The sequence below is a fragment of the Mytilus trossulus genome, chromosome 2, assembly GCF_036588685.1.
Source record: "Mytilus trossulus isolate FHL-02 chromosome 2, PNRI_Mtr1.1.1.hap1, whole genome shotgun sequence".
Taxonomy (NCBI): Eukaryota; Metazoa; Mollusca; class Bivalvia; order Mytilida; family Mytilidae; genus Mytilus; species Mytilus trossulus.
In genome coordinates, this window is record NC_086374.1 from 72,672,068 (window position 1) to 72,694,743 (window position 22,676).

At 31.8% G+C, this 22,676-nt stretch overlaps 1 protein-coding gene across 1 annotated transcript; it reads right to left on the reverse strand.

The window, feature by feature from the left end:
• Window positions 1-1,006: 1,006 nt before the first annotated feature.
• On the reverse strand, window positions 1,007-20,954 carry LOC134707945 (small ribosomal subunit protein uS7). Its single transcript, XM_063568117.1, has 5 exons — window positions 20,813-20,954; window positions 19,434-19,557; window positions 18,568-18,777; window positions 3,406-3,633; window positions 1,007-1,211 (listed from the first exon to the last, which is right to left on the reverse strand). The coding sequence occupies exons 2-5, from the start codon at window positions 19,542-19,544 to the stop codon at window positions 1,143-1,145; spliced, it is 618 nt and encodes a 205-aa protein (XP_063424187.1). The 5' UTR covers window positions 19,545-19,557; window positions 20,813-20,954; the 3' UTR covers window positions 1,007-1,142.
• Window positions 20,955-22,676: the final 1,722 nt, after the last annotated feature.

Below are 22,676 nucleotides of genomic sequence, written 5' to 3' on the forward strand. Positions count from 1 at the left end.
GAACTCGAAAGTGGTCTATTGGTACTATTATGCAATATTCATGAAGATACATGTAAATGAAATATGAAGAACATACCATGCCTCTTTGTACTTGACCAACATATATTGCCCAATTTTTTACATGTTCATAAAGCTAAATTGTGATAGAAGACAGGTAACTATATGCAGACACATTTCTTTAGCTCAGTCTTTCATTTTTCACCAGTAATTCTGGAAACTTCTAGATTGCTGTTTGGTGAGAGGCAAAGGCTTGCCTTCCATATTGAGGAAGGTACTTTAACCTACAATAGCATATGGATCTCCAAATACCAATTTTAAGTCTCATTCAGGTATAAACCCAAATCACTCTGCACTTAAAATGGACATGCAACTAAAGGAACCACAGCATAATTAATTGAAACAGACAAACCTAACAAAAATATCTGAACATCAGACATCAGTGTTAAATTTGTATTTTATCATAAATTTTATAAGTTTGCTTTACAAAGAGCAAGTGTACTTAATATCACTTTCAATTTGATGTTGCGTCAATTTCATTGTAAAACTATCTGAACCATAATCATTAACCTGAGAATATACTTTTAACACACAATCTTATTTCAAATTATTGTAAATGAAGTTTTCATGTGATGTTACTACATAACTACCTAAACCGAAAGCTTGAACCTGATATTGAACAGATTTACAGACCAGAGAACACAATGCCCTCTTCTACTGTAGAAGCATACAAATGACACTTACACCAAAGCTTACAATACATCATGATTTAATTTGTATCGTGCTGTGACCTGTCAACCTTATTTTAAAACATTAATCCAAAAGTGTAGGTAAATCTGGCTTCTTTAAAACATCAGCAGAGTAGAAACACCTTTTGATTTTAGGAGCTATAATTCTTTCTCTTGTATGTACTATCTGTACAATTAACTTTTTACTGATTCTAACCATTTCTGATGAAGGTGTATTTCAAAAAGCCTTTGATGAATATTGACAATAATAAATGCACATGTGTTGTTCTGAATTTACCGTAACATTTTTGTACAACTTTATAATATTCAGATCTTCAAATGATGTGCAATGAGATAAAAAAGAATAAGATTTTTTTCACATTTTTTTTTACTTCATCTGAGATTTCTGACAGTCTCTTAACGATTAGATTTAGCAACTCGTTCCAACTCGTCCTTCTTCTTAATAGCATGGGAATTAGAGGATCCCTGAAAATAAATAAAAAAGTCTTAACCATATAACTAAAACCAATTTATCTTAAAATATTAACAAATATATTTGTAAAAAAAAAAAAAAAAAAAAAAAACAACAATGCAAAGTGTTTTTGAGCATGTGCAGAAAGTGTCAAAATCAATTCAGGTCAATACTAGATATTTTTCCTTTCTTTTATATTTCCAAAAGTTAACAAAGAAATAACTTTTGTGTTTAAGTTGTCTTCTATATACATTGTGTTTTGTCTTAACATTTTTTTGCCATGGCGTTGTCAAATAATTGCTTGTGTCTATATATCATTTGCCACTCTTTTAGAAGAAAATAAATGTCATTACGATTTTGTATATTTAAGTTTTGTAGGATGGCTGTTTAACTGATGTATATCCAAAAACTGCATTTAATCTTATGCAAAGACTTTTAAATGAAATCTATATATGAATTTCTAAAAGTATATATCATAGATCAGAACAATGTGTACAAGCTTGAGAGGGCAAGTTCATATCATTTTTATGTAATATTTCTTCTAAAATGTGTTATGGCATTGTTTCTTACCAGACATCTTTTTTTTAGATTTATTCCTAATGGTGAAAAGTGCATAACTGTCCCAAATGAACATTTTCAGTACAGTTACTCTATGCAGAAAGTACGGTTTAGGCCACACCAATTTAATTTCTTGTTCTATGGATTTTTGGACTCCAAAAATTGGGGCGAGCGAGCGATTTGAAAATTTTAATAAAAAAATATTTAATTTGCAAATTTTTGGGGCGAAGCTTAAAAAGTAAAGGCGAGCGATTATATTTTTTTTTGTAAACATAAAATAGTAGGTTTTGACTATATTAAAACTTGATTTATCACTTGTACCTTGACATTTCTTTAATTTATGAAGTATTTTTTTTCCCTGTTCGACAAGAAATAATTGAATTATTAAATCTGGTCTATGTATGTGTGACTGACAATGAGACAATTCTCCATCCAAGTCATAATCAGGTAGAACAACCCCTTAATGTTATGAATATCCCTTTTATGAGGGGTCAAAATATTAAAGTCATAATATATTTTTTTTGTAAAAACACTTCAAGTACAAAAGGGTTTATATTTTCCCAAAGAACTATAATATTTGGTATTAAATGGTCAAAACATGTCCAAGAATTTTGTTATATTCCTGGACTTTAACCATGTTAACACATTTACTTTAACAGTTTAATATTATTCAAAATAAGTGGACCCATCCCTCTTTTAGAAAAGTTGTTTAAAATATAATGTATTTCTCCTCTTTTTGAGTAAAAAATTCTAAGTTGTCAAAGGTTTTGTATAGTAGCACTGTACAAATCCTTAGTATTTCTAATTTCTTTTCTACAACAGACTGAACAGTAAACGTTACATGGTAAAATGACCCCTTCAAGGCCCTTGTCTGAGGGAGGGTTAGTCCCAACCTGATAATAACATATAATAGGTCAAAGTACGGCCTTTTACACAGTGCTTTGATCAAGACCAACCAGCAAGCTATAAGGGACCACAACTTAGTATTGTACACAATTCGAAAAGGAAAACCAACGATCTAAATTATATTTCCAAACGGGAAAAATTTACCAATGAACCACATCAACAAACGATATAAACTGCTGAACGACAGGTCTCTGAATCAACCAGGCCAGGTGCACAAACCTGCAGCGGGTATGACCGTCACCATACATTATAATTGCAGTTGAAGGCAAATCCTTCAGAAGTTCTTTGTACTTTATTTTAACAACGAACATTTTTTTTATTGGGAATATAAGTTAGGGGGAAAGAAACCAACGTTTTGTTCTGTACTGGTATTTTTATTTATATCGGAGTACTCTGGAATAAATTGGCTCCATTCTCAAACAAATATTCTCACAGATATTTACAGTGTTGTGGGGTGCTGATAGGTTTAAAATCGTTATATAAAGGCCAGAGTGTGATTTTAAAAAACAAATGTTGAGATCTTCACATTTTATTTACAAAAAAACGATGCGGGAAGTGGACATGATCTCATTTCCAGATGCGGGAATATAATAAAAATTAAAAAAAAATCTGTTTTGAAAAAAATAGGTGCGGGCGGGTCCGTCGAACAAGGAATCAAATTGGTGTGGCCTTAAAGAAAAGTATACATTATAAATTTGAACAAAGGTGCTACATTTGTAAATTTAATGAATTGTTTCTGAATACCTTAGCAGCATTGATGAGTTCATCAGCCAAACACTCAGCAATTGTCTTAATGTTTCTGAATGATGTATCCCTGGCTCCAGTACACAGAAGCCAGATAGCCTGGTTCACTCTTCTTAGTGGTGACACATCAACAGCTTGACGTCTAACTGTACCGGCACGACCAATTCTGGTGGAATCTTCTCGTGGTCCACTGTTAATGATTGCATTCACCAACACTTGTAAAGGATTCTACAAAATAAAGTGAATTATAATTTAGGAGTCAATACATCATTGTCTGTATCATATCTGTACATGTATATACTTTACCACTATTTCCAGGAAGATACTTTGATCTTTAAATGCAAGACATTCAATATTTTAAGTCTTTGAACTCCAGCTGTTGATATTTTTTCAATATAAGATTTATTGTAAAATAAAATATTGCGATTTGCCATGCAATGGTGATCCATTTCTTTACAAAAAATAACTTAAAAAAGTAAGTTTTTTTTACAATTACTGTTTAATGTCTGCATTTTTCTTTCAATCTGACATAAGACTTAATTGGTAAATGAGGACATTACCTATCTTCTACATAATTAAAAGAAAATGGCTTTATACCTTATATAATTTATGTTAAATCATAGTTCAGAAGTGAGTACATATATTTAACAAGATCTCATCACAATCAGAGAGGGCAAGTTAAAATCATCATCACTATGATATTTACATTTCTTTACATAAGTTCAGGCTACAGATATCAACGATTGAAAACAAAAATTAATTTTAATATAATGGTATTAAACTGAACAAAAACTTTTGAAAATTATCCAGTCAGAGATATATGTTTGAAATCGTTGATTTGCTGTATTTTTTGTTTTTGTTTTTTAAAGATTCAGACAACTTTAATGCAAATTCATCAAAATAGGCTAGGGTCAAAGGTCAGAGAGGGAAGTTTGAGAGGCAGGTAACAAGCATACGTTTTATGTGTCTAAAGGATCAATGTTTTTCTTTTAACAATAGAGTCCAGTAAACACAAGTATGACATAAACAACAATATCATGACCAAAATAAACACCCTGTCCCCTGACAAGTCAATATTGTTACCAAAATCAACACCCATGACAAGACAATATATTGACAAAAATATTTACACTTGACACTTTACATTTGACAAATAATCACATGTGACAAATAAATTCAGACCCAAAAGACAAATAAACACACTTGACTGACTATTTCATGACTAAAATACTAGCCCATGAAAGACAGCATCACAAAATGAGAAAAACTTTAACCCTTTCGCCGATCAGTTCAGGTTTACCTCTCCCACTTGAGTAATAGTAGCCAGGAAAGCCATCGTCTCAGAGTAGATTCTGTCTGGGCAGCAATTGGTGTAAAGGTTAAGCAGTATTTTCTCCTTATAACAATGCTAGGTTTAAAAGTTTAATGAAAGTCCTCTCCATTGTATAGACATATATGTCAACAGACAAGAAATATTCCAATTCCAAAATTCAGAGTGTTTTAATTATAAATCATAGTTCAGAAGTGAGTACATAAATTTAACAAGATCTCATCACAATCAGAGAGGGCAAGTTAAAATCATCATCACTATGATATTTACACTTCTTTACTTAAGTTCAGGCTACTGGTATCAATGATTAAAAAAATATAAAATTTTTATAATGGTAACTTTAATACCAAAAACTTACCTTTTCATTTGTTATTACAATATATGTCAACAGAAAAGAAATATTCCAATTCTAGAATTCAGAGTGTTTTTAAATCATAGTTCAGAAGTGAGTACATAAATTTAACAAGATCTCATCACAATCAGAGAGGGCAAGTTAAAATCATCATCACTATGATATTTTCATTTCTTTACTGAAGTTTAGGCTTCTGGTATCAACGATTGATAACAAAAATTAGTTTTATATTGGTAACTGATCAAAATCCAGTCAGAGAAAAATGTTCGAGATCACTGAATTGCTGTGCTTTTTTAGATCCTAGTTTTACGATTCGGACAACTTTAATGCAAATTCAAGTAGGTTAAAAAGTCTAAAATAGGGAAGTTTGAGAGAGGGGAAACAAGAATACCTTTGTTTTCCAGGTCTAAAGAATCAATGTTTTTCTATTAGTTAGAGTCTAGTAAACACATGTACAAGTGTGACTTAAATGACAGTATCATGAGGACATATTAACACCCATTCCAAGACAATTTCTAGACAAAAACATTTAAATTTGACAAATAATCAAATGTGACAAATAAATTCAGACCCAACAGACAAACAAACACACTAGACAGACTATTTCATGACCAAAATACTAGATCATAAAAGATAGCATCATGTTATGAGAAAAACTTTTAGCAGTATTTTTCTTTTTAATTTAATGAAAGTCCTCTCTACTGTTTAGACAAAACATTTAAAATAGTTTTATGGGGTTTTAGTTCCACACTGAAATTACAATATGTCAACAGACAAAATTATTCTAATTCCAAAATTCAGTGTTTTTAAATCATAGTTCAGAAGTGAGTACATAAATTTAACAAGATCTCATCACAATCAGAGAGGGCAAGTTAAAATCATCATCACTATGATATTTACATTTCTTTACTTAAGTTCAGGCTACTGGTATGAATGATTAAAAAAAATACCTTCTTGGTATTCAATATTCAATAACAGAAAAAAGAATAAACTGCTTGTCCGCTAAATAGGGGTATTTTATAGTTATATTAAAAAATAGGGATATATGACATTAAATTGGTTCTGTCTTTTTTTAAACATCGTTAAAAAGATGTGTGTCTAAGGTGAACGACACAAGAACCCTGTAATACTAGTACGAGAGAATAGCATGTAAACATTCCTTCTCAATAATATGGTTGTATTGGAAATCTTGTCATACAGATTGACAACTCATGGTCCGATATGCATGTAATATTTGCCACATGACGCCCATAGTTCTTTCTACCATCATCAACTTATTCTTTGATATTGCTGTAAACATCGATGGTTCACACCCAAACAAAATGGGAGTAATGTACCTTCTGATAGCTTCTCCGTGTTATACACTTGTGAAACTTAATATATAGACGAAATTTCGGTATTGAAATGAATCTACATCTCACAAACAGGATTTTTAAATAACGATTTTGACCAATCGTTGTAGTTTCATGAATATTCATATGGTGCTTTTCTTTAGCGCCAATTGGAAAAAAGGTATCTTTAAATAAAGTTTGCAGTATTAAACATATTCCTCAGAAATCAGTTATCATAAAACCATACGAGTTATGATAAACCTTGATAAAACACAGTTCTGTTATCATAAAACATAAAAGAATGCACTATGTAAACTGGAGTAAAATTATGAGACAGTTCTAAGCACTGTACATGTACTATAGTAAAGTTGTAAGTCTGTTCTGTCACAAAACTTGTAAGCGATGGTCCATGCAGTTATATTCATGTCTGGGAATGTCCTTGGCTGTTTATCCAAAAGATATAGTCTGTTTTTTTTCTGTTTCCCATCGTTTTTTTGAGAAATGCATTTAAGAGTGAATCGTTAACTGGGTAAAGACCAGTGGCAAATATCTCTCTGTACGTTCTGTCGATTTGGGAAGATATTTTCTAATTCATTTGAAAATATCTATATGTGTTTGCAATGTTCAATGCTTGGACTTTGAAAAGGCGCTAATAAAGCTAACTAAATATTATTTTGATAAAAAAGCGGTAATACAACAAATTTAATTTTTCAAACAAATAATTCTGTAAACATCGCGTGTGAGGGTTTACACGGAGTTAAAAGAAAAGACAACAGGGCAAATCTGATGAAAAAAAAATCCAGAAAATTCATAGTAACAGGAAATTAAACAGTAATTGAAACCCCCTCATCAAACAAATGTACCTCATGACCTGTATTATGCTGAGGTACAATTTTTTTGGTGAAAAAAATATAGAATGCTGGAAGTGTTTCGATGTGCTATTGGAAAATCCTTTGAAAAAATGGGTAGGGTTCACCAGGCCACGGCTTAGGTAGCACTTCACAGAAAATATAGTTACAATTGAGCCACATCATGTTTAATAACCTTCCAACCCTGGCCTTCTAATACGTTAGGCCAACTGTTAGTGTCATACATGCAAAACTACAGACCTATCTACGGAGTGCTACCATACTCACATGCTCCCGATACTAGTATGCTGAAGAAGTAATGAAATTAATAGAACCAGAGCCGGATTTAATGGGGAATGGGGTTGATGGGAGTTTTTAATAGTCTTGATTTGATTGATTGATATACATGGAAGTTTTTAACGACACTGACTCAATGACTGGCTATACACTACATAGAAGTTTTTGACGACATTGACTGCCTAAACAGCCCTTTGAGTTTCTCAGTCGGCTATAAAGGGGGAATGACACGGTGTCCGCCCCCTTTTGTTGAAAAATAAATATTGATTATATAGGGAATCACTTAGGAATGACTGGAGCTGGTCCTCTCATGAAATTATCAGTTAGTCTCCCCTCTCCTTATGTATAAAAAAATCTGGATCTGCCACTGAAAACAAGTTTAATAAATAAAAAAAAAGAATGTGTCACTAGTATACACGGATGCCCAATCCGCACTATAATTTTCTATGTTTAACAGACCTGGGACTTTCTTTACTTAGTATAGAAAGTCCCTGAGTGGACTTGAGGAAATGAGGTAATTCTAATTTGGCATTAAATTTAGAAAGATCATATCATTGTGAACATGTGTACTAAGTTTAAAATTGATCATTGTTGATTGGATATCAACTTCATCAAACACTACCTCGACCAAAAACTTCAACCTGACGCGGGACAGACGGACCAACGAACAAACGAACAGACAGACCAGAAACAATGCTGAGAATGGAACATCCTAAGTATATATTTTTAATCTTTATTGCAAAATTACACCCATAAGGGTCAAGCAATATAAACAAACATTTGTAAATACAATGTAATATAAGGTAATCTTATACACTCCCAGTCCTGAAACACAAACAAAATTAAAAGTCATCTGATTGCAATCTTATAACTGTTAATACTGATGAAGTCGCTTTATCATTGATTTATAAGATACAAGTTGTGACCTTCGAAATTGTTTTATATTATTTTATTTGTATATTTTCCTATAGACTTTTAAGGTACCTCCGTTGTCCTTAAAAAAATCCCTTCCATAATATCCAAAACTTCATCGTTGATTTGAAAAAAAAATGATTTTAGATTTTCGATTATCAATTGAAATGAACCTACTAGAGCCTCAACTTTCAAGCGCACAATAATGTCAATCATTACACATCACTTTAACCCTGAATTGACATTCCACAATCGGTCAGTATATAACATCACCTGTGTTTATAGTTACAGGGTATTTCCCGCCGTTGGAAAATCCCGTGCAGTCGACACAATTGATTTTTAACATTCTCTATCATGAGCAAGGTCAATTTTAGATCAAGTTAATTACATATATTTTTAACGTTAATTATTTAATTATTAAAAAAAAAACGTATCATCATTTCTTTTCTTTTCTTTTTTTTTGCTAGTATAGTAAATATATCTCAGTCCCGGAATGTAGATACACTTAAATTTAGACCTGGAAGTGCCTTCTTATAAATGGAGAAACTGTCTTTCACATTAAAATTTAAAACAATATTATCGCTCAGGCATATTTTAAATTTTGTAATAAGATGATTGATTGTTGGTTGTTTAACTTCCAGTGGCAAATATTCCATAAATGTCAGGACGAACTTAGTTTTAAGATCGAACTCTCAAAAAATAATTGAAAAACAGTAATGATGACAGAAGAACTTTAATACGTGTGAAATAACCATTCAATCTTTTAAATATAACTTATTTATATTTCAAGTAACAGATTAGTTTACAAGACGTGCATTGACGTACTTTCATATCTTTAAAATGGAACTTCTTTGTCTAAAAGACGACCCACGAGTTGTCGAAATCCAGTTGCATGCATACTATATACATACATATGCATATTATGCATCGACGATCGTTGTATTACGTTACATACTGCTATACCAATTGACCCCTGATATCAACTAAGGTTAGAACTTCCTATAGGCCGTTCATTTTATTTTTGTTCCAATAAACGGTTCTTGAATCAATTATAATTTCTGAAGTATTTACGATGAAAGCATTATTCTCAAATCGTCTTACACAATGATAAAATTGTATTTATACCACAATTGAAAAGTTATTTAATAAAACAAATGACAGATGAACTGATTAATTATAAAGATGAATGTATGTCCATATGCTTATATATATACACATTCGGACTAAAATTCGCGACTTGTCATTATCTCATCGTAGCATATTGTTAATGTTGCTAATATATGCCTTCAACCCCAAGAGGTATAAATGTGCATTTCATTCTGAAAGATTAATGGATCAGCAGGTGATCAAGATCGTTTTAAAAATTCCTATTTGCCAATGAAGTTTAAATGATCTTCGGCCTCAGACATACACATGTATTTTTCAATCATAAAAGTAAACCTTTAACCCCGAGAAATATATAATCTGTTTCTCTCTAAATTTACAGAAACATTATGTGATAAATTTTTGAAAATTCCGTATATCTCAATCGATTAATGATAGTTCTGTAAACTTCTACATATATTACAATCTGTACCTCAATACAACCGTCCCTCACACTTAACGGATAATACAACGATCAATTAATGATTGAACGTCGCTCACGCATAACGGATTATACAACCGACCTTTTAATAACCGTCGCTCACGCATCACTGGTTCTATCAATGACTCAATACACACCCGTTTTATCGGACAAACGGATAATTCCCTGAGACACGGAAAATCTCCGGAGAACCGCAAAATATTCTGTAAAACGGAAAATCTACGATGAACCTCTATTTATTATCCGTTCCGCGGAGATTGGCCAAAAAACACCGAATATTTTACAAAAATCGCGGTGATTTGCCAAATAGGTCTGCCAGTGAGGGTCAAAGGTCAGAGAGGGAAGTTTGAGAGGCAGGTAACAAGCATACGTTTTATGTGTCTAAAGGATCAATGTTTTTCTTTTAACAATAGAGTCCAGTAAACACAAGTATGACATAAACAACAATATCATGACCAAAATAAACACCCTGTCCCCCCGACAAGTCAATATTGTTACCAAAATCAACACCCATGACAAGACAATATATTGACAAAAATATTTACACTTGACACTTTACATTTGACAAATAATCACATGTGACAAATAAATTCAGACCCAAAAGACAAATAAACACACTTGACAGACTATTTCATGACTAAAATACTAGCCCATGAAAGACAGCATCACAAAATGAGAAAAACTTTAACCCTTTCGCCGATCAGTTCAGGTTTACCTCTCCCACTTGAGTAATAGTAGCCAGGAAAGCCATCGTCTCAGAGTAGATTCTGTCTGGGCAGCAATTGGTGTAAAGGTTAAGCAGTATTTTCTCCTTATAACAATGCTAGGTTTAAAAGTTTAATGAAAGTCCTCTCCATTGTATAGACATATATGTCAACAGACAAGAAATATTCCAATTCCAAAATTCAGAGTGTTTTAATTATAAATCATAGTTCAGAAGTGAGTACATAAATTTAACAAGATCTCATCACAATCAGAGAGGGCAAGTTAAAATCATCATCACTATGATATTTACACTTCTTTACTTAAGTTCAGGCTACTGGTATCAATGATTAAAAAAATATAAAATTTTTATAATGGTAACTTTAATACCAAAAACTTACCTTTTCATTTGTTATTACAATATATGTCAACAGAAAAGAAATATTCCAATTCTAGAATTCAGAGTGTTTTTAAATCATAGTTCAGAAGTGAGTACATAAATTTAACAAGATCTCATCACAATCAGAGAGGGCAAGTTAAAATCATCATCACTATGATATTTTCATTTCTTTACTTAAGTTTAGGCTTCTGGTATCAACGATTGATAACAAAAATTAGTTTTATATTGGTAACTGATCAAAATCCAGTCAGAGAAAAATGTTCGAGATCACTGAATTGCTGTGCTTTTTTAGATCCTAGTTTTACGATTCGGACAACTTTAATGCAAATTCAAGTAGGTTAAAAAGTCTAAAATAGGGAAGTTTGAGAGAGGGGAAACAAGAATACCTTTGTTTTCCAGGTCTAAAGAATCAATGTTTTTCTATTAGTTAGAGTCTAGTAAACACATGTACAAGTGTGACTTAAATGACAGTATCATGAGGACATATTAACACCCATTCCAAGACAATTTCTAGACAAAAACATTTAAATTTGACAAATAATCAAATGTGACAAATAAATTCAGACCCAACAGACAAACAAACACACTAGACAGACTATTTCATGACCAAAATACTAGATCATAAAAGATAGCATCATGTTATGAGAAAAACTTTTAGCAGTATTTTTCTTTTTAATTTAATGAAAGTCCTCTCTACTGTTTAGACAAAACATTTAAAATAGTTTTATGGGGTTTTAGTTCCACACTGAAATTACAATATGTCAACAGACAAAATTATTCTAATTCCAAAATTCAGTGTTTTTAAATCATAGTTCAGAAGTGAGTACATAAATTTAACAAGATCTCATCACAATCAGAGAGGGCAAGTTAAAATCATCATCACTATGATATTTACATTTCTTTACTTAAGTTCAGGCTACTGGTATGAATGATTAAAAAAAATATAAAATTTTTATAATGGTACATGTAACTTACCTTTTCATTTGTTATTACAATATATGTCAACAGAAAAGAAATATTCCAATTCTAGAATTCAGAGTTTTTAAATCATAGTTCAGAAGTGAGTACATAAATTTAACAAGATCTCATCACAATCAGAGAGGGCAAGTTAAAATCATCATCACTATGATATTTTCATTTCTTAACTTATGTTAGGCTTCTGGTATCAACGATTGATAACAACAATTAGTTTTATATTGGTAACTGATCAAAAACTTTTGATAATTATCCAGTCGGAGAAAAATGTTTGACATCACTGATTTGCTGAGCTTTTTCAGATCCTAGTTTTTCAAAGAGTCAGACAACTTTAATGCAAATTCAAGTAGGTTCAAAGGTCTAAAAGACGAAAGTTTGAGAGACGGGGAGGATCAATGTTTTTCTTTTTGTTATAGAGTCCAGTAAACACATGTACAAGTATGACGTAAATGACAGTATTATGAGGCCAAAATTAACACCAATCACAAGACAATTTCTTGACAAAAACATTTACATTTGACAAATAATCAAATGTGACCAATAAATTCAGACCCAAGAGACAAATAAACACACTTGACAGACTATTTCATGACTAAAATACTAGCCCATAAAAGACAGCATCACAAAATGAGAAAAACTTTAACCCTTTCGCCGATCAGTTCAGGTTTACCTCTCCCACTTGAGTAATAGTAGCCAGGAAAGCCATCGTCTCCAGAGTAGATTCTGTCTGGGCAGCAATTGGTGTAAGGGTTAAGCAGTATTTTCTCCTTATAACAATGCTAGGTTTAAAAGTTTAATGAAAGTCCTCTCCATTAAATAGACATATATGTCAACAGACAAGAAATATTCCAATTCCAAAATTCAGAGTGTTTTAATTATAAATCATAGTTCAGAAGTGAGTACATAAATTTAACAAGATCTCATCACAATCAGAGAGGGCAAGTTAAAATCATCATCACTATGATATTTACACTTCTTTACTTAAGTTCAGGCTACTGGTATCAATGATTAAAAAAATATAAAAATTTTATAATGGTAACTTTAATACCAAAAACTTACCTTTTCATTTGTTATTACAATATATGTCAACAGAAAAGAAATATTCCAATTCTAGAATTCAGAGTGTTTTTAAATCATAGTTCAGAAGTGAGTACATAAATTTAACAAGATCTCATCACAATCAGAGAGGGCAAGTTAAAATCATCATCACTATGATATTTTCATTTCTTTACTTAAGTTTAGGCTTCTGGTATCAACGATTGATAACAAAAATTAGTTTTATATTGGTAACTGATCAAAATCCAGTCAGAGAAAAATGTTTGAGATCACTGAATTGCTGTGCTTTTTTAGATCCTAGTTTTACGATTCGGACAACTTTAATGCAAATTCAAGTAGGTTAAAAAGTCTAAAATAGGGAAGTTTAAGATACAAGAAACAAGAATACCTTTGTTTTCTAGGTCTAAAGAATCAATGTTTTTCTATTAGTTAGAGTCCAGTAAACACATGTACAAGTGTGACTTAAATGACAGTATCATGAGGACATATTAACACCCATTCGAAGACAATTTCTCGACAAAAACATTTAAATTTGACAAATAATCAAATGTGACCAATAAATTCAGACCCAACAGACAAATAAACACACTTGACAGACTATTTCATGACCAAAATACTAGATCTTAAAGATAGCATCATGACATGAGAAAAACTTTTAGCAGTATTTTTTTGTTAAAAAAATGCTTTTTTTTTTTTTATTTAATGAAAGTCCTCTGTACTGTTTAGACAAAACATTTAAAATAGTTTTATGGGTTTTTAGTTCCACACTGAAATTACAATATGTCAACAGACAAAATTATTCTAATTCCAAAATTCAGTGTTTTTAAATCATAGTTCAGAAGTGAGTACATAAATTTAACAAGATCTCATCACAATCAGAGAGGGCAAGTTAAAATCATCATCACTATGATATTTCCATTTCTTTACTTAAGTTCAGACTACTGGTATCAATGATTAAAAAAATATAAAAATTTTATAATGGTAACTTACCAAAAACTTACCTTTTCATTTGTTATTACAATATAAATGTCAACAGAAAAGAAATATTCCAATTCTAGAATTCAGAGTGTTTTTAAATCATAGTTCAGAAGTGAGTACATAAATTTAACAAGATCTCATCACAATCAGAGAGGGCAAGATAAAATCATCATCACTATGATATTTTCATTTCTTAACTTAAGTTAGGCTTCTGGTATCAACGATTGATAACAACAATTAGTTTTATATTGGTAAGGCCAAAAAAAAATATGTCTGTTTCCTGTTTCCAACCAACCACAACTCAAACCCCCGACCCTAGATCTTTTTATTCAATTACGGAAAAAAATCGTTTCTGGTCAGATCTCAATCCGTATCTTACTATGCCCAAACAATCAAAATGGCTGCTCCCAGCACAAATGTGCTACAACTACGGTTTTAAAAATGTCAGCACTCCAAGCATTATTCAATTAAAGCTTCTTTAAAGAGATTAAATCATTTTGGGATGGGGTACAGGACTCTAACCAAACATGACATTTATCAGAATGCAAATCTGACAGGGAGTGCAAAATTTATAAAAAAAAAATTAAAAAATCCCGACCTACCAACCCCGATTTTTTTACGTTGGAAGCAGGAAACAGACATATATTTTTTTTTGGCCTAACTGATCAAAAACTTTTGATAATTATCCAGTCAGAGAAAAATGTTTGAGATCACTGATTTACTGTGCTTTTTTTTATCCTAGTTTTTCAAAGATTCAGACAACTTCAATGCAAATTCAAGTAGGTTCAAAGGTCTAAAAGACGGAAGTTTGAGAGACGGGGAGGATCAAATGTTTTTCTTTTTGTTAAAGAGTCCAGTAAACACATGTACAAGTATGACTTAAATGACAATATTATGAGGCCAAAATTAACACCAATCACAAGACAATTTCTTGACAAAAACATTTACATTTGACAAATAATCAATTCAGACCCAAGAGACAAATAAACACACTTGGCAGACTATTTCATGACTAAAATACTAGCACATAAAAGACAAAATCACAACACGAGAAAAACTTTAAGCAGTCTTTCCTAGTTATAAAAAATGCTAATTTTTTTTTTTAATATAATGAAAGTCCTCTCCACTGTATAGACAAAACATTAAAATAGTTTTTAGAATTTCTAGGTCCCCACTGAAATTACAATATATGTCAACAGAAAAGAAATATTCCAATTCTAGAATTCAGAGTGTTTTTAAATCATAGTTCAGAAGTGAGTACATATATTTAACAAGATCTCATCACAATCAGAGAGGGCAAGTTAAAATCATCATCACTATGATATTTTCATTTCTTAACTTAAGTTAGGCTTCTGGTATCAACGATTGAAAACAAAAATTAATTTTAATATAATGGCATTAAACTGAACAAAAACTTTTGAAAATTATCCTGTCAGAGATATATGTTTGAAATCGTTGATTTGCTGTATTTTTTGTTTTGTTTTTTAAAGATTCAGACAACTTTAATGCAAATTCATCAAAATAGGGTCAAAGGTCAGAGAGGGAAGTTTGAGAGGCAGGTAACAAGCATACGTTTTATGTGTCTAAAGGATCAATGTTTTTCTTTTAACAATAGAGTCCAGTAAACACAAGTATGACATAAACAACAATATCATGACCAAAATAAACACCCTGTCCCCCGACAAGTCAATATTGTTACCAAAATCAACACCCATGACAAGACAATATATTGACAAAAATGTTTACATTTGACAAATATTCACATATGACCAATAAATTCAGACCTAAAAGACAAATTAACACACTTGACAGACTATTTCATGACTAAAATACTAGCACATAAAAGACAGCATCCCTACATGAGAAAATCTTTAACCCTTTCACCGATGAGTCCTGTTTTACCGCTCCCACTTGAGTAATAGTAGCCAGGGAAGCCATCGTCTTAGAGTAGATTCTGTCTGGGCAGCAATTTGTGTAAGGGTTTAGCAGTATTTTCTCCTTATAACATTGCTAGGTTTAAAAGTTTAATGAAAGTTCTCTCCATTGTATAGACATATATGTCAACAGACAAGAAATATTCCAATTCCGAAATTCAGAGTGTTTTAATTATAAATCATAGTTCAGAAGTGAGTACATAAATTTAACAAGATCTCATCACAATCAGAGAGGGCAAGTTAAAATCATCATCACTATGATATTTTCATTTCTTTACTAAAGTTTAGGCTTCTGGTATCAACGATTGATAACAAAAATTAGTTTTATATTGGTAACTGATTAAAAAATTTTGATAATTATCCAGTCAGAGAAAAATGTTTGAGATCACTGAATTGCTGTGCTTTTTTAGATCCTAGTTTTTCAAAGATTCGGACAACTTTAATGCAAATTCAAGTAGGTTCAAAGGTCTTAAAGATGCAAGTTTGAGAGACGGGAAACAAGAATACCTTTGTTTTCTAGGTCTAAAGGATCAATGTTTTTCTTCTAGTTATATAGAGTCCAGAAAACACATGTACAAGTATGACTTAAATGGCAATATCATGAGGACAACATTAAGACCCTGTCCCCAGACAAGTCAATATTGTTACCAAAATAAACACCCATGACAAGACAATTTCTTGACAAAAACATTTACATTTGACAAATAATCAAATATGACCAATAACTTTCAGACCCAAAAGACAAACAAACACACTTGACATCAGAACAAGCGAGTACAATCAAATTGAGAAAGGAAATGGTGAATGTGTCAGCGGAAGGCCACCAATGGGTCTTCAATGTAGCGAGAATTTCCGCACCCGAAGGTGTCCTTCAGCTGGCCCCTAAAAAATATACTAGTACAGTGATAATGGACGTCATACTAAACAAGCTTGGAAAAGGAACTCATCACAATCAGAGAGGGCAAGTTGCTATCATCATTACTATCATGTGGTTGTACAGGTTATTTCCCCTTACATTTTCCTATTTTATAACTCATTTAACTTCATTATATCATTATTCCAACCTTTATCATTTTATTTGCAATAGTTACTTAATCAGTTTTTTTTAAACAGTGAGCATTTTGTTTCTTCTGATATTTAATTTAATCATAAATATACTGAAAATTTATACAAGGTTATAGAAAATGACAATTAACGCCATATCCCTGATGTCATGATTGTAAATGACAGTGTTCTCCCCAGGCCCTTAAAGGACCACGGGCCCGCGATGTATAATTTTCTACCGCGGTGGTATCGTTCTTGCCGCGATGTATAATTTTTCTCCGTGGTGCTAAAGTTTTCGGTAAAAAAATCGTATTAAAATCAGTAAAGTTTCAGATGACTTCAACTTTCAGCCAGGGTGAAAATTTTACATGAAAATTGACCAGTTCTAACCAGTTTAATCCAGTATTGTCAAGTAGATTGTTTACACCACGTGATCGATTTACCTGTTGAGGTTAACCTTGTTGATGGATGTACATGATTCTCTTGTGTTTTAATTAATTAAGAGATCACAATTTTAATATCAGACTTGTAATAGGGGACAAGCAAACATTTGTTAATAAACTCTATTACGCCAGTCTTTAGTCAAAATAATTTGCCTGTTACAAATTAATTGTGGACTTACTTCCCCTGATTTTGCTTATTAGAAATAAATGCTCCTCACATATAATTTCTCATTGAAAATTAAAATAAAGTATAAATTGAATGCAAAATTATATTAGAATGTTACATTAAGGATAAAAATTTCCTTAGAACATACCAACAAAAATGTTTTGCAAATTATTTTAGAGAATCATACCTTTCTAGATACACAAACATTTTATATTAAATTGGTAGGTTTTTCAAAACATAATGGGGTGAAGATTAATGCCTAATTGAAATAGGAATGAAAACTTTTTAGATTACTTTTACATTTGAAACAGAATACTTTAACTCTAAAATAAATAAAAGTAATAAGTAATATGCATGAGAAAATAAACAAAATTTTTGATTTAAAAAAAATGGAAAATAGTTTTACATTTACTGAAGGTTCTGTATCAAAAATTAATCTTGTTCAAATTCATTGTTATGGTCAAATCTAACATGGGGAATGTGTAGTGTAACTACAAGTATTGGGACAAAATGGCTTGATCAAAATATAAGAAGTGACTTTAGTTTAAAGACTAATTGTGCTTTCTTTTCTTTTTCAAAGATATTAAAGTATACAAACTGTTTTGTTGATTTACTTTTTCCACCAATAATGTTCTGACCCAAAGTCTATATAACACAGTAAAACAAAGGCAAAAAGGTAATGACAAAAACTAACAAGAAAAAAATAAGCGACGCAACGCGACACAAAATATTGTAAAATTCATTTCGTCACACGTTACCCTGGTGCTATCCAAAAATCCTGGGGAGAACACTGAATGACAGTTTCTTACCTCTCCAGTCAGCAAATGAATTATGTCAAAAGCATGTTTAACAATTCTCATGGCAAGGAGTTTCTTGCCATTGTTTCTTCCATGCATCATCAAGGAACAGACAAGTCTTTCTACAATTGGACATTGTGCCTTTCTGAAACGTTTCATCTGGTAACGTCCAGCTGAGTGGGGCAGATATTTAGCATATTTCTCTTTGACAGCAATGTAATCCTACAAATTGACAATTATTTAATATAACTATTAATGCATTTGGTAGATATATTTCATACATCAATAACACACATGACCTCGTCTCGCATTAGTTACAAAAACACAGTTTTGCATGTATATGTTATAACTATGGAGTATCCTCCACATATATACCCAACTGTAAGGTATGGTTGACATATATTGCTTCTGTTAAAGGCCCTAACTTCTAACAGTTGCTTAAATTCGATATTTTGGAGAGTTGTATTATTTGCAATCATCCCACATTTCCTTTTATGTAGATCATCAAAGAATCTCATTTATGGTTCTATCATTTCTTATAAAATAATGTTTATTTTGTTTAGAAGATTTTGTTGTTATATCAATGGCTGTCTGACATAACTTGAGGTTGATCAGGTTTATAGAATTCTAAACTCAGTATAAAACAATAAAAATCTATTTTGAAAACAGTTAACGGGATTGAGCCAAATCCACAAGGATTTTTTAGAATGTTCCCCAGGATAAAAAAGTTATGTTTGCATATTAGCCTTCAACAGAGAATTTTGGGTTGCATGTGTGCTAAATTGGCTGCCAAGTCTACTGTTTTAGTATGATAAACTGAGGGCTGTAATAAGCATTTTTACTGTACCTCTTAATTATTTCATATAAACCTAACTTACAGTTAAACTGATATCACTGACTTGTACATCATCAGATGACCATTTACCAAACAACTTTATCTCGGGTAGTTCTGCTACAGCAGGTGCTGGCTCATCCCAACTTTCAGCCATTCTTAAATTTTACCTGCAACAACATTTATGCAATAGTTCAATTATGACCCTCTTTTCATGGTTGTATTAATATTATCAGAAGTTAAAAAATACATGAATCTTAAAAACAGATGGGGAATCAGCGATCAACATGATCTACTGTATTTATAGAACAGCTTTCATAATTGTGACTCAGATGGAGAGTTGTCTCAGTGGCACTTGCATCACATCTGCTCATATCTAATAACCCCGTGTTGATTTTGATCTATTAGAATTGAATCAAGCATTTTTTTGGTATAGCATGGCAATATAATATCCAATCGCTGGGGCAATTTTTTGTATTTACACTTTGTGAGAATTTTTTGTGGATCTTCCCCCGAATGTACAAAATATCAAACTCTCATTGCCAACATGGTTGGATGTTAGTTTGAAAATTTTTAACCAATCATCTAGTCAAAGTGTTGTAAGGATTCATTCAGATACATGTACCATATCAGAATCCATGTATGTTTACACCCATTCTTAAATAAGTGCATCGTTATAAAAAAAATGTAAAAAAAACCCGCGACATTCTCAAAACGTAAACATGATTTCTTTTGCTGTTCTTATTTATTTTAAATTTGACGAAATATAAAAATGTTGAGGAATATTCATTTGTCATGATGATCCAATACATATATGACCAAGTCATTTATCTCCATATCTTGTTAGAGACAGAAGATTCCAAAAGGCTTTCAAATTTCTTACAAGCTGTAAAATAATTTGTCTCCGATTTTTTTAATTCAAAATCTTCAGTTTTTAGTAATATAACTCCAACATTAAAGAACAAACCTAGCCACTTATATGTTTACTTTACACCAACATATTATAATAATAACAAATTACTTGGCAAATACAAATTAATGTACATGTAGGGTGCGAACATGTGGGACCCTTGCAAACGTGCCGAGTGAAATCTGTTTTTTTTGGGGAGCAAACGGACATGATACCAATATCTATAGCCGAGATGAGTTTGATCTAAACTGACAAAAGGTGGAAATCACAGCTAGGTAACAAGTCCATGTGGCACTGTAGCTTTCAAACATCTAGGTATTTTAATTTTGCTGAAAGGCAACAGGTTACTGAAGTGGTCTAGTTAATTGATTTTTATGACATTGAGAAAGTTATCGAGAAGAATAAACATTACTTGTCATATCAAATATGTTTGTTGTGTATTTTTTTTTTAATTTATTGGAAGAATTAAGCATTTTGATGTAATATTTTAGAGCGAAGCAGTTCATGCTTCTTACCCCGTGGGTGAGCGGAAGTGTAAAAGACCGGAACGGGGTTTCCTCATTGATTGCACGGGCTCTGTTGAAAGTAACTTTAGAGTCAACGTAGGAAATATTCCGGATTTAACTGTGTGCTTGTTCGATGTTGCGTGGTCAGTCAGTCTTTAATATTTTTAGGAATAGAAAAGCGGATAATATTTAAATACTTCAGATTTAGGGGGAGATTAAAATAGTTTGATAAGATGTGAACACTTCTGTTTCAAGCATGCAAAACATAGAGCTTATTTGAGACCATTTAACTGATGAATAAATCCATTCGGTGTCTGTATCATTCCGCATGATCATTCGACAGAAGTGCCTGAACAGAATCAGATATCATATCTATAATATATTTCATTGTAATCAGGATTTTGGGAATCAGACATAATTCCAATGTTAAATATTTGATTCGCATGAGTAATGGACATCTTTTGTTTGATTGTTGGACATGAAGAATGACAATTATGGTTTAATGTCTTTGTTTTTTTTCCACATTCATAATATACTCGTTTCCAATATAAGGAATACACTGATACTATTTTAATAGTTGTTTCCTAACATAATTAATGGCAAAGAGGAGGTTAAGAGTTTTTTTGTTGTTGTAATGAATAAAACTATTGAAATCACGGTGTTTTTTGGGGGGGGAGGAAGGGGGGTAAAATTGTCATGCCAAGAAATTCTTTGTTTTTTTCGCCACCTCAACATGTTACAGGTTAACATATTAAAAGTGAAACGCCTCTCCGAAGTTTTCAAACAACTATCAGCTGTTTTAGACATCGTTTTAAAATTAACAACTCTTATTAGTAATTTATATTTTTTGTGTTATAAACTCTCATGATCACTACAACCATATTCTGACAGGTTTGAGCGGAATTCTTTGCAAAGTAAACTGACTATCACGCAACAACTGTGAATAGAAGAACTAAATAATTTCACTGAAATAAAGAAGACAAATATATCAAACGGCTACTATACTGTCATGTTTTAGCCCGACAATCACACTGAAGCCATCAAGCGTGCAAAACAATACAAACACTAAGACTAATACCCGCACATCGAGATTTAAAACTTAACATAATTCAGGAGCCAGGAAATAGAATATGCATATATTTGCAAATGATTTGGATAATAGACTTTGTAAGATGCAATCCCACCAACTGAACCCGGTTACAACGATTGCATTTCTGTATATTTTGTTCCAAAAGTATTGTCTCATTTGATTGTTTGATAAACTTTTGAAAGAAAGTAATTTAAGCAAGTTAAAAGTATACTTTTATTAAATTTTGTAATTTTTAGATTCGATTTTTTTTAAAACTTCAAAATATAAGCAAGAATGATGATGTTTGGAGAAATGATACAATCAAAAAAAATATCAAAAAATATATCAAAAGCTTTTACTGTAGATGTTCTTGTGAATGCCTTCTTGGATTATCATTAAAAGAGGGACGAAAGATACCAAAGGGACAGTCAAACTCGTAAATCTAAAACAAACTGACAACGCCATGGCTAAAAATGAAAAAGACAAACAGAAAAACAATAGTACACATGACACAACATAGAAAACTAAAAAATAAACAACACGAACCCCACCAAAAACTAGGGGTGATCTCAGGTGCTCCGGAAGGGTAAGCATATCCTGCTCCACATGCGGCACCCGTCGTGTTGCTTATGTGATTATAAATCCGGTAAATAGTCTAATTCGGTAGGTCAAATTCATGAAAGGGAAGGGGATTGTAGTTACGACGTAAGGAACATATCCGATATCATTTGTGAAACGGTTATTCCATAACGGTCAACCAACTCGTGATGGCGTCCGTAAATTTTACGAAGGGATGATTTCAAC

What these genes read in the sequence shown, in the direction of transcription:
- LOC134707945 (XM_063568117.1), bottom strand. Translation starts at nt 19,544, where the DNA reads ATGGCTGAAAGTTGGGATGAGCCAGCACCTGCTGTAGCAGAACTACCC. An exon ending in TCAGTGATATCAGTTTAACT is followed by an intron (nt 18,778 to 19,433) that starts GTAAGTTAGGTT and finishes GTCAATTTGTAG; the next exon opens with GATTACATTGCTGTCAAAGA. An exon ending in AACTCATCAATGCTGCTAAG is followed by an intron (nt 1,212 to 3,405) that starts GTATTCAGAAAC and finishes ATTTATTTTCAG; the next exon opens with GGATCCTCTAATTCCCATGC.